This window comes from Zingiber officinale, chromosome 6A, assembly GCF_018446385.1.
Source record: "Zingiber officinale cultivar Zhangliang chromosome 6A, Zo_v1.1, whole genome shotgun sequence".
Taxonomy (NCBI): Eukaryota; Viridiplantae; Streptophyta; class Magnoliopsida; order Zingiberales; family Zingiberaceae; genus Zingiber; species Zingiber officinale.
The window spans coordinates 141432010-141446629 of NC_055997.1; the positions used below are offsets into that span (position 1 = coordinate 141432010).

The 14620-nt window shown below is 39.5% G+C and overlaps 2 protein-coding genes across 2 annotated transcripts; both read right to left on the reverse strand.

Moving 5' to 3' along the window:
• Positions 1 to 2474: 2474 nt before the first annotated feature.
• Positions 2475 to 9534, reverse strand: LOC121998382 (U2 small nuclear ribonucleoprotein B''-like). Its single transcript, XM_042553300.1, has 5 exons — positions 9378 to 9534; positions 8552 to 8724; positions 6697 to 6790; positions 4750 to 4814; positions 2475 to 2992 (listed from the first exon to the last, which is right to left on the reverse strand). Exons 1-5 carry the CDS (start codon positions 9448 to 9450, stop codon positions 2705 to 2707), a joined length of 693 nt encoding a protein of 230 aa, XP_042409234.1. The 5' UTR covers positions 9451 to 9534; the 3' UTR covers positions 2475 to 2704.
• Positions 9535 to 11096: 1562 nt separating this feature from the next.
• Positions 11097 to 11950, reverse strand: LOC121994510 (YLP motif-containing protein 1-like). The gene has a single exon (XM_042548520.1). The coding sequence runs from the start codon at positions 11852 to 11854 to the stop codon at positions 11279 to 11281; it is 576 nt and encodes a 191-aa protein (XP_042404454.1). The 5' UTR covers positions 11855 to 11950; the 3' UTR covers positions 11097 to 11278.
• Positions 11951 to 14620: the final 2670 nt, after the last annotated feature.

Genomic DNA, 14620 nt, shown 5'->3' on the forward strand with positions numbered 1-14620 from the left:
TACCGAGCCCTCTCGACCTAGTCCGGAGAACGAGCTACCGAGCCTCTCCGACTTCCACGTCCGGTCCGAGCTACCGAGCCCTCTCCGACCTAGTCCAGAGAAAGCTACCGAGCCCTCTCCAACTTCGTCCGGTCCAGAGCCCCGAGCCCTCTCCGACCTAGTCCGGAGAACGAGCTACCGAGCCCTCTCCGACTCCATCCACCAGAACGAGCCATCGAGCCCTCTCGACCTAGTCCGGAGAACGAGCTCCGAGCCCTCTCCGACCTCCCATGCCAAGCTTCCATACTTGGACTTTTCCCCGTGCCTAGCTCTCCGTGCCAAGCTCCCTGCTTGGACTTTTCCGTGCCAAGTCTCCGTACTTGGACTTTTCCCGTGCCAAGCTCCCTGCTTGGACTTTTCCCGTGCCAAGCTCCCTGCTTGGACTTTTCCGTGCCAAGTCTCCATACTTGGACTTTTCCCGTGCCAAGCTCCTGCTTGGACTTTTCCGTGCCAAGTCTCCATACTTGGACTTTTCCCGTACCAAGCTCCCTGTTTAGACCTTTCCGTGCCAAGTCTCCATACTTGAACTTTTCCCGAATCAGGTCAACTCAAGTCGGGTCAACTAGGTCAACCTTGACCAAAGGTTGCACCCACAATCCCCCAAATTCCTATTCTTATCAAACATCAAAATATAACTTCTCTATTCTTATCAAACATCAAAATATACCTCGAGTCAGGTCAACTCGAGTCGGGTCACCCAGGTCAATCTTGACCTAAGGTTGCACCAACAAGTATTTCATCGAGTAATAAACTTAAATGCATCGATCATTGGTCATGAATGTTAAGGATCTCTTACTCATGAAACTTCTTGTTGGTCTACACTCCCATAAGTCCTTCAATGCTCCATCGATAATACCATTGGAGGATTGTAAGTGTTATCGGTCTAGAAGAAGTGGGCTCCTTCCAACCGACACCATATTGGCCAAGATTGCGAGTCAGCTCATGCGTCCCCAATGACAAATTACTTACTATTAGATAAATATTAGACAAGTTTAAGATTTTTTTAAAATTTTCATGAAATAAAATGACTAATTTAAATCTTATTGTGAATATCTTAATATTGTTTACTTTTACAGTGATAAAAAAAATTCCTAATGAAATGTTTGGACAAACAACTCATAGTTAAACAAGAGATTGCAGAGGATCAGGATTAGAATTTAAATTTCACTATAGACAAATATTTCGAAGGACAGCCCTTGAATGTATAAGTTATGATTCAGAAAGAAGGTCATTTACCTTTAGGATTAGTCAGCTCCAACACTTGAATTATCAAAAATAAAAATTTAGGGATCATGTGGAGACATAGTGATATTTCAAATGCCTCTTTTATATATACATAAAAAAATCATCATTATGAAAAGTTGTGCTCCTATTTTTATATGAGTAAGCTTAATAGACTAATCGTCAAACTTGTCTTAGTTGTTTTTGCAGTCAAACCCATATATAATTAAAGAGGAGGCTGTTGATTGCTTTTCTTTTGAGCTCAGCAGTGACCTTTCCATCTTTTTTAAAACAACGAAAGCCATGATCCAGACAAAATTAGTTGAATACATAATGTGGTTGGGTGGGTCATCTCTGTTCCAAGCTCGAACAAACCGATACAAAATACTTTTCAAAAGTTTTGGATGAAGTCGCTCCATCATTAATTTGCCTGTTTGGACCACTAATCAAAAAAACACAAAAGTTGTTGATGTTGCCTCCGGGACAGTAGTACCGTCCTCCTCTAGCGGTAAGAGACAGGGCGATTAACCCCTATGCAACGAGGATTCGATTCTCTCTCGTATGACATATCATAGTCTACAGTGCTCAAAGTACTGGTAATGCTGAGTCGCTATGTCAAAACACTCTTGTGTTTTTAGATTTATCTGATGGCAAAACTAAGGGAAAGGCCGTCCACCTTGAAAATTAATTGGACCGAAAGTTTAAATAGCTGATTACAAAAAACAACAAAAACAAAACACTTGTTACACTCCTGTTTGTTTGTTTCGGCAATTAACCATTGAAGGTGGACCTTCAATATAGCAACTGCTGTGAGGTTCTGAGAGAGCATGGCCACACGGACGAGGGAGACACTGCCGGATGGTAGACATGGCCTCTACTTGCCAGTGAAAAAAGACATTGAGCTTACTCACTGTACAAGAGAGTGGAGCATACAGTTTACCAAATATGCCTTTGCTGTTAATCAGAATAGAATCGCTCACTGAAATCACAGTATGAGAAGTACGAGTTTGACAGACGTGATGTAGAATTGATGTTGCTCGTCCTAACGGGCACATCTTGGCAGCAGAGAACATGACTTAGGGTCCAAGGTATAAATATATAACCCAACACATTAAATCAGATAAAAGACACCAAGAAAATGAGGGGGAAAAAATATCGTAAGATTCACATATCAGAATTCTCATTTTCACATGTTTGTGACCTAATATCCATCGTGATGTAAACGAGAATTTCATATCATCAGCTAATCTAACACCTCAGCCAAGAAAAATTCATACCCTTCCATCAACAAAAACAACTAATAGAACATTGCAAGTGCTCCGTCGTCAATCAACTAAAGCAAATATATACTTACAGAGCAAAACATGTCGCAACAAGACCCAAAACCCCTTGTGATCCTAGACATCAATAGACTTCCCTTGTGAGGACCGAATACACATCGCCGTCATTTCTTTGCATAGGTGATGGCCATAGGGTTTTGGGGAGTGATCTTGAAACCTTGGAGAGCTTGCATTGCGATGGAGGACTGCACGTCATCAGAAAACTCCACAAAGGCAATACCAGGCTTGGCTTCGATCATCCGAACTTCATTGAAACCTGGGTACTGCTGGAAAAGGATCTCGAGCACCATCTTTGTTGTTTCGTGTGGCAAATTCTGGATGAAAAGGATGTTGTTTGGAGCAGCAGCAGGCTCCTGAGAACCGGGCTTGGCTTGACGGGGAACTTGAGAAGACTGCAACAATAAGATAATTATCGTTTAGAAAGTGAACCACCCATGGTGAATATCCCTCTAGATTCTATATTCAGAAGAATGCTTTCAAATTTTAATTGGTGCAAGATGTGCTGCCATTATGCACAAAAGTTATTTTTTAGATGAAAGATGGATTCAGAAATAGAAAAATAACAAAAAAAACATGCACGATACAAACAGCAAAAAGAAAAGAACAATTTAGTCAACCATGATATCTCAACTTGGTGTTACGTGTTATCACTTTAGAGCATGCCAGTTGGGAAGAAAGAACAATGAGGGAGAAGAGAGATAAGAGAGAAAAGGAGGATTTCCCTTGTTTAAGAATGGAATTGATAAGAGAACAGATATTCGTAGGTGATGAAATAAAATGCAAATAAAACATGAATAAGCAGTTTAATTTGATTGATACAATAACTGCTTGCAAATCAAAATGCAGGCAGTCCTTTATTGGCATCCAGACAAGAAATATACTCTCTATCCAAATCCATTCTTCCGACAGCTTTCTTCTCTCCTTTCCCTTACTAAAAAACTTTCAAAGAGATGGAGTTTGAAACATGTTTCTTTTAATTGTCAACATAAAGGAGATCAAAGTGCATGAAAATAATTAGAGTGGCAGGCTCATGTTAACTCTGAAAATAAGCAGGAAAGCAACTTTCACTCAGTTGGATGGCTAATGGAAATAATAAAATTGAACAAAAATTAATATTAAATATGATCATCAAAGTAATAGAAATAGATTATTGTCTATTTGAAAGACAGAATAAACTTTTTGACTTTCTATCAAATCATTTTAATATTTCAGTCTTCGACCCTGATTAACTTTACACTTCACTTCAAGTCTTATATGCATTTCTTCTTGTGAATATATATCAAACAATTTAGGTTGTTCCAGTTCCAGCTTCCTTTTTTTCTCTGATTTCTAGTATTGACTGGTAAAAGTTTCTGTATCAATCAAGAAAGAAGATCCAGCTTGACTATGATGGGATGCAAAATCATGAAGAATAATTGTATTCATAGCTTATCCATCACATATGCTTCTGGGATAATAATTTTCTTTTGTTCTTATAGGCAGCAAAATGTGAAACTGTCACCTCGACGACCCCTTCAGGGTAGCCCCCGCTGTCTAAAATGGAGGTAAATCACGGGGGACTTCGTCCAACAACAGTAGCGCATGCAAGGAGGGGTTGAGGCAACCCGTGGAACATTCCGCACCTGCTCGGAATCGACCCGAGCCTATTAGCAATAACACCCTTGCATGAATTACGCCAGCCCATGGGGGCTTCTTTTGTTCTTATACATATAGTGGTGAGTGATTTTTTTCTGTTATTTTTAGTTTAATTTTATGCCTTAAAGAGGAGTCTAGGGAATCTAATTTTGTTTATAAATATTTGGTTGGATAGATTAATTATGTCAAGAAAGTTGGATTGTAAAAAAATACTTACCTGCTAAATGCACCAAATCCATGGTGATGGGATACATAATCGATCACAATCTTAAAGATGCAGTACACAGGTCTTGGTCATCGCGTGTACAATGCAGAATAAGAAACAGCTAGGAGTAGAAAAGTATAGTCATATGACAAAGATCAGATTACCATATAGCATAATTACAAAACTAAACAATATATTCCTAAGGTACATGCTTTTCCTATATGTTTTTTTTGTTGTTGTGGTGGTGGTGGTGAAAATACAGTATTTTTTTAAGAAAAAAATGAATTTTATAAATAAAATTGAACTTACAGGCATCCCTCCATTAGTTTGTGCAGATTGTTGTGCCTCCTCAGCTCGACGTTTCTTTTCAGCAGCTAAAGAAAGAGAATGAAATGATATATTATGTTCATGACACAAAACTAATAATGCTATCAGAAAGATTTCCAACAAAGCTGAATCTTGAAAAACAATAATCATTAAAATATTTAGTAAATCCAAAATTATTAGGTGGCAAACTTTAATTTATTAGACATGCAACATATTAACATAATGCCCCAACTATGTGAGATCAGTGTCATTAGAAAACCTGATGCCCATAATAGGGCTAAAGAAGTGAAGAATAGTTTTAAGCTACCATATCAGGGATGCAACCATAACTACAAGGAGTTACAACACTTGGATGTTAAGTGGGATCTGGTGGCAACTATGTAACCAAGAATTCAGGCATATGTAAAATGATAGCTGTCTAGTGATCATATATAAACTTTAAACCTTGGGAAATTTATCAAATGCTCATACTATTTAATTGACGAAAATTATGCTAATAAATTCCAGCTATATATAAATCAATGAGTAGAGATGGCATTGGGTCAGGTAGTCACAATGTGCTTCACTAACTGAACCTGCAACTATTTAACTAATCGAGTACATGACCTATGAAATTCTCTCATTAAATCATAAAAACTCATGTCCACCTATTTAACTAAATGAGCATGCCAGAAATCCAAACCCGCCATAAAATGAGTAGGTAGTTACCTAGACATCAAATATCATAAATACAGTTAATAAAATGAAAGACCAATATAAGTTATTAATAATATGAACAACATTGAATAATGTCCACAAATAAGATAAGTATAATTTTAATATGACAAATATTATCACATATTAACAATTTATACGTTAAAATTACCATTAATAATTCAAATAAATAAATATTACATGTATTTCTATTTGTAGGTACTTGCAGGTACCTAAATACGTCCAACTATCAGTAAATACCCACTACATTAACACCCAAACTCAATCCGTCATGATAAACAGATACCCAAAAGGAGACGCATTTTACTTGGGTACCTACGGATACCCAATTCAATGGGTACCCATTGTCATCCTTATCAATGAGAGACTACACTTTGAATCATTGTAGCTTTGATGAGGATAGGATCATCTAATAATCTTCATTTAGCAAAGACATAACGTCCAATAGGCATGAGATCTGTGCCCATTAATAAAGGACAAGGTGAATACTCCCCAAGGCATATTACTTCTCTCTCATCCTTATTTTTTTTAACTTTGCTCAAAGTGGGACTCATCTGTAACCAGAGGCCAACCATTATACAGGATAGGATCCTCAGATCGGTCACCATCCTAAAGACCTCTTCCAGAACGTTTGGAACAAGAAGAGCGCCCTGGAGTTGTTCCTACACAATCTGATCAATTCACCCATAAGGAACATTTCAACTGGGGCTTACAACCCATCATTTACTGTTCATTGTTTAATATATCAATCAACAAGTTTGAGATTATCAAACCTCAGATAAATATATATATTATTTATCAACTTGTTTCTGGATATTCAAGTCTTGTCAGTCTAAAAAGTTACTTATTTATCACAAATCTCATGAATTGAGTCTGTGTTATATATCAACCTTGTTGCCCAGTTTATCATGTCCATCGCAGATCAGTTCTTTTGATGCTTCACATGGCACCAAAGATATCATCAAACATGATGATCTTTGATCATCTCTAATGTCGAATTTAAATTCTTATTAACATCACACTCATTTTCTCACCTCCCGTTCCCTCATTTATAGCCTCACTCTCTATTTATCATTAACAACATGCCACACTTTTACATGCTAAATAAGTTACATTGTCAATGAGAACCTAAGAAAGAGTTATATTTGGTCTGCAATGCATAGTCCACACTCCACAGGACATCAAATTTTCACAATAACTAAAGAGAGGGTCTACCTTTTTCCTCTTGCTTCTTCTTCTTTTCTCTTGGAACAAATGTTCCGTCCTCTTTTGCAACACAATCAGATTTTGATTTTGCATATTGAATTCTCTGCGCCAAATATTATTAGTGAATATCTATTAATCAAATTCTTCATGGCTAATTGTTGAATATATCACATACTTTGCTGTTTTAACAAAGCTATCACGAACATTTAAAATTAACTAATTTATCACATTCTTTGTTAAAGCATAATGAACTTATCACGCATTTAGAAATCTGTCAATCAATTATTAGCCTCGAAGACTTTTTATTTAGAAATCACTAATTAGATGAGTCAACTTATCTAATCATCAATTTATCCTTCCTTCAAAGCATGCTCAGGCTCTTTTTAGCTTTTCTTCAATAGTTGTTCTTGTCAGATAGCTTGCTTCCAACTCTTCTACTCTATTAAAACCAAACATTGACATTTTTTATTTAAAGAATAAATAAACATGAATTTGAATTATAAAATGATCTTGGCGCCTTGGCGCAACGGTAAAGTTGTTGCCATGTGATCAAAAGGTCACGGGTCCGAATCCTGAAAACAGCCTCTTGCAAAAAGCAGGGTAAGGCTGCGTACAATGGATCCTTCCCTGGGACCCCGCATGACGGGAGCTTCGTGCACCGGGCTGCCCTTTTTGAATTAGAAAATGATCTTGAAGTGAAATGATTTAACAACAACTGATTTTTTTGGCTAGGTTGTCAACTTCCTCTTCTGCAATCCTCATAACCACTCTTTCTGCAAGCGACCTCCCTCTCAAGAGTCCATACTCCTCATACCATCATCCTCTGTTTTCTCTACAGCAAAATCTCTATTAATAATTACCAATGTTGCATTCTACTCTAATGAAAGGATTTGGTCGTTCGTATTCCCGTTGCGCGATCCAATTTAGATGAAATGAGCGGTATGCTCTAGAGGAAACTTTGAAAGAAAAACCTAAACATGGAGGTACGACCAAAAGGAAGAAAAAGAAACACATAGAAGAATGATTAATGAAAGTTGCAAGTGGTTTCTCGGTTCCTTTTTTGGCTCTAAGTTGTTGCGCGGTTTGGTTTATAATGCAGTTGTTCTTCTAGCTTCTTCAATCTGCGACAACTACAAGACGTAGAGGTGAAGAGTGTCGCAGTAGTGTTGCTTATGAAAGAGGATCAGTTTAGGATAGCTATTTGTATGGAATCAAAAAGCTTCATTAAAAAAAGCTGGTGATAAAAAAGATCCATGAGGCTACATTGACACTGCCTTGGTTGGCCCTGTGGGTGGCCAAGAGAAGCGTGCAAGGTGCTCAACTACGAGTTGCCAATGGGGATGAGGCCTGAGGGTGTTGAACAAAGTGTGGGCTCCAGGGAGGGACTAGTACTATCAAGGTGACAATGATGAAGGCAAGTTAGGGTGTCAAAGACAAAGATGAATGGCAAGGAAGAGGTACCATACGCGATGAGGAGGTGACCTTAAAGGTGATGTGGTATCTATATTGGATAAGATGATGTAACGGTAAGTAGATATACCATCAAATAATAGAACTTTCAAACCACGTGATAAATTTGTTACATTTAAATAAAGTACATGATAGATTTTTAAATTTTAATAGTTCGTGATAGATTTGTTAAAACACAAAGTATGTGATAGATTGATTACAACACGTAAAGTACATGATAGCTTCAGCAATCAACCCAATTCTTGATTTTTAAAATGTACATGACAGTACCAAACAAGACTAGTACACAATTAAATCACCGACATGATAATATCACCAAGTATTCTCTTATCTAAGAGATTAAAAAATCCTACTTTGGAAACAAAAATAGCAACATAAATTTCCAAAAACTCACCATTGGTTTATCATAGAATGGGAATCTTTGCATTTGTCGTACCGCATTACTAGCAGCTGTGACTTCAGCAAAGACCACCCATGCCTGGCCTCTAAGCTTTGGTGTCTTCAAGGCTACAACATCCAAAATTCTTCCATATTGTGAAAATAAAGCATAGAGAGACCGTTTCAATTCTGTACCACAGAAAACCAGGACAATCCAGTAAGGAAGAATATAATCAAATTCCTTAATTACTCCCAAATTCACAAATCCAAGCAATGGAGTTGCACCTATGAACTAGAAGTTTTGTTTGATTTTAATTCTTATATTTTCCTATGAAATTACCTGATACAGGAAATGAATACAGAAAATAACAAGTTAGTGTATACATTCAACGTACATTCATCCATATCATCACAACTGAATATATCTGTGAAACACAGCTAGTGTACATATGACTGACAAACTACAGATCTCCCGACCTATTCTATCCATGGCATGTCATTTTGGTTCCTCAAGCCTACCAATATTAAATACAATTAAACTCCAAGTGAAAAAGTACACTACAACGATAATATATTCATAGCCAACTTTTCCTTCATTACTTTCTTCAATGCGAACCAGACAAAATTTTAGATTCAACTTTATTCCCTAAATAGATATGAAATACTAATCCTCTCGAAAAACATAAAAAAAAAGGCCATTACATGATGCAATTTAGGTCAGAGATTATTAAGGCCCAACAGAGTTCTGTTTCCCAAAAGACAAAGAAGAATTTCATAAACTTCCACCAGCAAAACAAAACCCTAAACAGAAGAACTTATACGTTGTCGATGCACGAACTAACCTTCTTTCTTGACCTTCTCATTCAGATTGTTGATGTAAATAGTTTGATTAGGGAGGATATCGCCTGAAAGCATCGCCGCAATCGCAAGAGCGAGACAAAGTGTCGGTGGTGCCCTATAAAGTTCAGCGAGTCACATAAAACCTCCTTGATGATGTACAAGATGTCCTTGACCGTTCGTTACAGTGGGCCCTTTACATGAACGGCCACGATCGACCACTATTCTTAGTCGTAAACAATACAGACAGAGCAGCAACTCGAGAGCTGCCTCTCCTCGCGATTCTTTCTCCCATGGCGATTCGAATCGTCGCATTCCAGTCATGATCAGGAGCAGAACAAAACCAGACGCGGAAACACAATCCATCCGCACTGAAAGAGTTTTTTTTTGTTCTAAGTTGTGGGAGTCGATGATCATGCATCAATTAATATGTGACAAAAGGTAAAATCGCTCGTCCCAGCGGCTCATCGCACCCGACCCAAGGCCATCACAAAGGAGGTAAATCACAATATCCTGAGCGAGCATGTGGCAGGTGGGATGAGTTACACAGGGACTAGGGATTTACGTCCCGACTATCACCCCATGACCTCATGTGGCAAGCATCCCATCATATCCAACTCCGATGACTTGCGGGGTCTCATGCATCAGTTAATATGTGGCAAAAAGACGATTCGCTCGCCCCTAGCACCTCCGCCAACCCGTCCCTAGGCCAACACAGAGGAGGTAAATCACGGGTGACTACTAGCCATTAGTGCAAATGACCAAGACATGGAGAAGATTATGCTCGGTCACGCCGAGTTTCGACCCCAAGACCTCATGTGGCAACATCCCATGTCTTAACCATTGCACCGTCCCGAGAGAACCTCATGCATTAGTTAATATGCTTGTTGTGGGAGTTGTATTATCTGAGAGATGATTTGATGTGGGATCGAACTCATCCTCTTGAATCATGTTTTTTCTGCCCCCGCGGACTGGATCAATCGGTTAAGACGTAGCATCCTTGCACAATAAGTTGTAGGATCGAAGGTCCACGAACGCGCACTGGATGAATAATTTGGGCCGTCTGTGTTAAATTCCGGAGACATCACGCTTTACCCGGGCCAGCATTCACTGCTGATTTACCTCCTCCTAGGATCTCTGTGGGGCCAGGCCTAGGGGGCCGTTGGGCGGCGGGACCCACCATTTGCATAATGTTTTTTCTAAGTGATTCACGACTACCTGTTCTTAAGTTTGGTTTCTCTGCAGAACTGATTCTTTTAATTGAATAAAAAATGGAGTGTAAAAATTGACTTGCAAGTAAAAAAAAAACTGAGATCTAACAAGTTGCTTTCCCATTAAATGATATTGTACTTGACAGATTATTTTATAGCCTCCCAATTGCGCATGCATGCTCACATGCTGATACTACAGAGATTATAGAACATCAACCATGTTAGGTGGAATCTGCAACCATCTCATCATGTTTCTTGGATCTGTCTTGGACTCTTGAGTCCTTTTTTTTCGTTGGTTCATGTTCTTGTATCCTTGTTCTTCCAAGATAATATTCTTCTTCTTCCAGTTTGTAGGGCAGAAAAAAGTTTCGACCTTGAAGCTTCCACTAAACCAAATTCCATTTGTCATCATGTGCAACTAGAGTGTGATGAAAGAGACAGTAGAGCGAGATTGCGATAACAGAGACAAGGACAAAGATCAAAACTTCACAAAAAGGACTCGAGACAGCGAGCTATGAAACGCAGACCAACAAAATCTGATTTTATTCTTAAATAGTTTCATAAACACACGCCATCGTTACTATTACACTCACAATTTCTCTTCTTTGGCGGATGAGAGCCAAGAGATGCCTTTTCCCCCAAATCTTGTAAGCGCTTAGCGGAGATCACAAGCTGTTGATCTCCGATCGCCAACTCTAGTGGACACCGCCGCGAGTAGATCCACGTCTGACCATCGCGAGCAAGGCATTCTTCACCTGGACGTCGGGGCGGCGGCCGCCGATGGAGAAGCACAGGTTCGAGGAGGGCGGCACGCCGTACTCGTCGTCGGAGTCCGGGTGAGAGAAATAGGACGGCGTCATAGGATTGCTAGAGCGTCCGGCGGAAGAATGCGAGGAGGAAGATGCGGAGGAGGATAGGGAGGAGGAAGGAGAAATGTGGGCCTTACGGAAGCTGAGCTTGGGGAGTACGGCGTGGATGAATCTGGACTTGGAGGGCTTCTCATCGACGAGCTTGCTGCCGGTGCGGTTGAAGTAGGAAGGGGGAGGAGTGAGGGGAGGGATGGCGGCGGCGGAGCTGGTGTGCTTGGGGGTTCCGGGCTGGGACTCCCATAGGAAGGGGACGGCCCCGGAGGCGACGCCGTAGTAAAGAACTCGGAAGGAAGGGTTTCCGGCCGAGTCGTGCTTGGAGAGGAGCCTGGAACAGAGATCGTCGTCATGGATCTTGATTTGGAGGCGGGAAGCGGGGAGATCTGAGCCGCCGCCGGAGAGCATATCTGGGAGTGGGAGAGCGAAACAGAGCGAGGTGGAGAATGAACTGAACGCAGTAGCAGCGTCGCCTTCTAAATGCCCTGAATTTGATAATAAACTAATAAAGGGATTCTCGTTATGATTTTTTATTCGTATATAATTAAGTCTGCATGGAATCTTCTTGCAAAGAAAATTGCATTTCAGCCCTAGACTTTTATTATGGTTTTTTTAAAACACCATTATATTCTGAGAGACATCGAAAATAGGCTGTAGCACACTAGCACTTGCTTAGCACATGATCATTTCATAAACTAGTAATCTAACGAGGGGTTAATTAATAATCATTGTAACATTTCAAAAGCTTTTGTACATCACAACATTTTTTTAGTGTCAATTTTTTTTGTTATTAATCTGATCTAAGTTTCATAAATCTCAACTACTGCTAGAAAGTGTCTAACTAATATCTAAGTAATTATATATTGTTTAAAAATATAGTGTCCTTTCATATATTCCAAAATTATACGTACAGCTTCCCTCAACAATATGATATCATTGACTTTCACTTTAATTTCTTCCTTCCTGACTTTGTAGGCATTTTAATTTGTTAGGTAAACTCTGCAGCTCAATAGCATCCATGCTGTTGAAGTGACATTTTCAATTAGAAATAGATCGTCTTTTCTCTAATTCGTTTCTAAAATATTCGTATTTAAATTCTTCCTTTATGATCGAAATCATTCAATGAGTTAATTATTGGTGCCAAATTGAATGAATAGTTTGATACAATCAATGCCACTTCACTGTTTTTAGCTTTCCATTCAGACAATCCCTCCCTTCCCTTCTTTAGACGCAGATTCAATTATGCGAGCCACCTTACGTACTACCACTTCCGACTTGAGAAAGATTCCGCCTTTTTGCTACAACTTCCGACTCGAGAAAGAATTTGTTTTTCTGATCGGTAATTTACACCTTACGACTTCTATGCGATTCGAGGCTTATGCGCTCGAAACATTTCCGAGTTTGGCGATGACTCAATTATAACACAAAAAAGCAGCAATTGAAGGACTTATCTGAATTCAATTTTAGCACAGCGATCTTTTAAGGCAACAGTAGCAGGGTGTGTTTTTTTTTTTTTTTTGAATTATCAAAATGATATTCCATTTTGATTATTTTTTATCAAAAGGTACGTGTACGATTAGCTAATTATCTTGTATTGTACAGTCGGACCTATTCACATTATTACCCATATCTAATTTTTCCTTGGTGTAACAGTTCGCAGTTACTATAACTATATATACATAGCAGCTACGGTCTACAACATGAAAAAAATATATAATAAAATTGTTTTGAGCATATTGATTTAAACGATTTTTTAAAGTCTGAAATCTAGTCATTATAGATTATACCAATAACTATTTGTAGATATTTAATAAATTTTGATTTAATATATTTTGCATTACATAATTTAATCTGAGTCAAAAGTTATAATCTCTCAAAGTTTAGGATTTAAAATTTATATTGTAATTGTTGGGACCGATTATGTAGCTAGGGGGGGTGAATAGCTCGGCGCGCTCGTCTTGCTCTTCGTTGCTTGTTTCTTCAAGATATGCAGTGGAAAATACAAAAAACAAAATACACAACGCTAACAAGAAGATTTACTTGGTATCCACCACATAATAGGTGACTAATCCAAGGATCCACACACTCACGCACCTTCCACTATGAAAAACACTCCTTTATAATAACTACCAAAGGTGGAGAAGCTCTACAAGTTCACACTACAAGGGAAAGGAAACAAAATACAAGCTAGAAGCTTACAAGTTAGCAGTTAGCACAAGAAAACTCTAACCCTAGATTTCTTCTTCTGCTGTAGATCTGCCTCTTGACTTGGACAAACCTCCAAGAACCCTCAAGATCTGCGGTGAGAACTTTGTGGAGAAGCTTTGGAAGCCCTGTGAAGATATGAGATAAAACAGTGTAAGTTCTGCCGAGAGAACAGCTCGCCAGCAGCTAAATACGATGCCAACGGTCGGATCCCGATCGATTGGATTGCTCCCAATCGATCGGGGAGGCTTTGGATCGATCCATCGATCGATCCAGAGCGTCTCTGTTTTCTCGGAAATTGCCTGGATCGATCGGCTGATCGATCCAGGGCTTATCGCGCGAAATCATAGCTCCCAATTGATCCACTGATCGATTGGGGAATCTGGATCGATCGACCGATCGATCCAGCGCCGTTCTGTGCGATCGCGTACTAGTCCCAATCGATCCACTGATCGATTGGGAGGAGGCTTGTCGCGAAGACTCGCCCAATCGATCGGTCGATCGATTGGGCATGAGCCAATTGATCGGCTGATCGATCCAGCTCATGATTTCTCCCTAAAATCAAGTCTAAAGCCTCCTAAACCAAGATCTGGTCAACCATGACCTGTTGATTCATCGTGCCTAGCATCCGGGTCACCCTTGACCTGCTAGGATACCCTCACCAAGTGTTCGGTCAATCCCTTTGACCCACTTGGACTTTTCTCCTCGTGCCAAGTATCCAATCAATCTCTTTGACCTACTTGGTCTTTCCAACACCAAATGTCTGATCAGCCTTGATCCACCTAGATTTTCTCGTGCCTGGCTTCACTCACCAGGACTTCCTTCTGCCTAGCTTCACTCACTAGGTCTTTCACTTGGCTTCACTCACCAGGATTTCCTTTAGCCTAGCTTCACTCACTAGATCTTTCACCTGCCTTCACTTACGAGGATTTCCCTTCTGCCTAACTTCACTCACTAGGTCTTTCACCT

Excerpts from the sequence above, each read along its gene's own strand:
- LOC121998382 (XM_042553300.1), bottom strand. The coding sequence starts at position 9,450 with ATGCTTTCAGGCGATATCCTCCCTAATCAAACTATTTACATCAACAAT. Across the intron at positions 6,791-8,551 it reads CATTCTATGATAAACCAATG|AGAATTCAATATGCAAAATC; the intron begins GTGAGTTTTTGG and ends TATTTGGCGCAG. Across the intron at positions 4,815-6,696 it reads GAAGAAGCAAGAGGAAAAAG|CTGCTGAAAAGAAACGTCGA; the intron begins GTAGACCCTCTC and ends CTCTTTCTTTAG.
- LOC121994510 (XM_042548520.1), bottom strand. The coding sequence starts at position 11,854 with ATGCTCTCCGGCGGCGGCTCAGATCTCCCCGCTTCCCGCCTCCAAATC.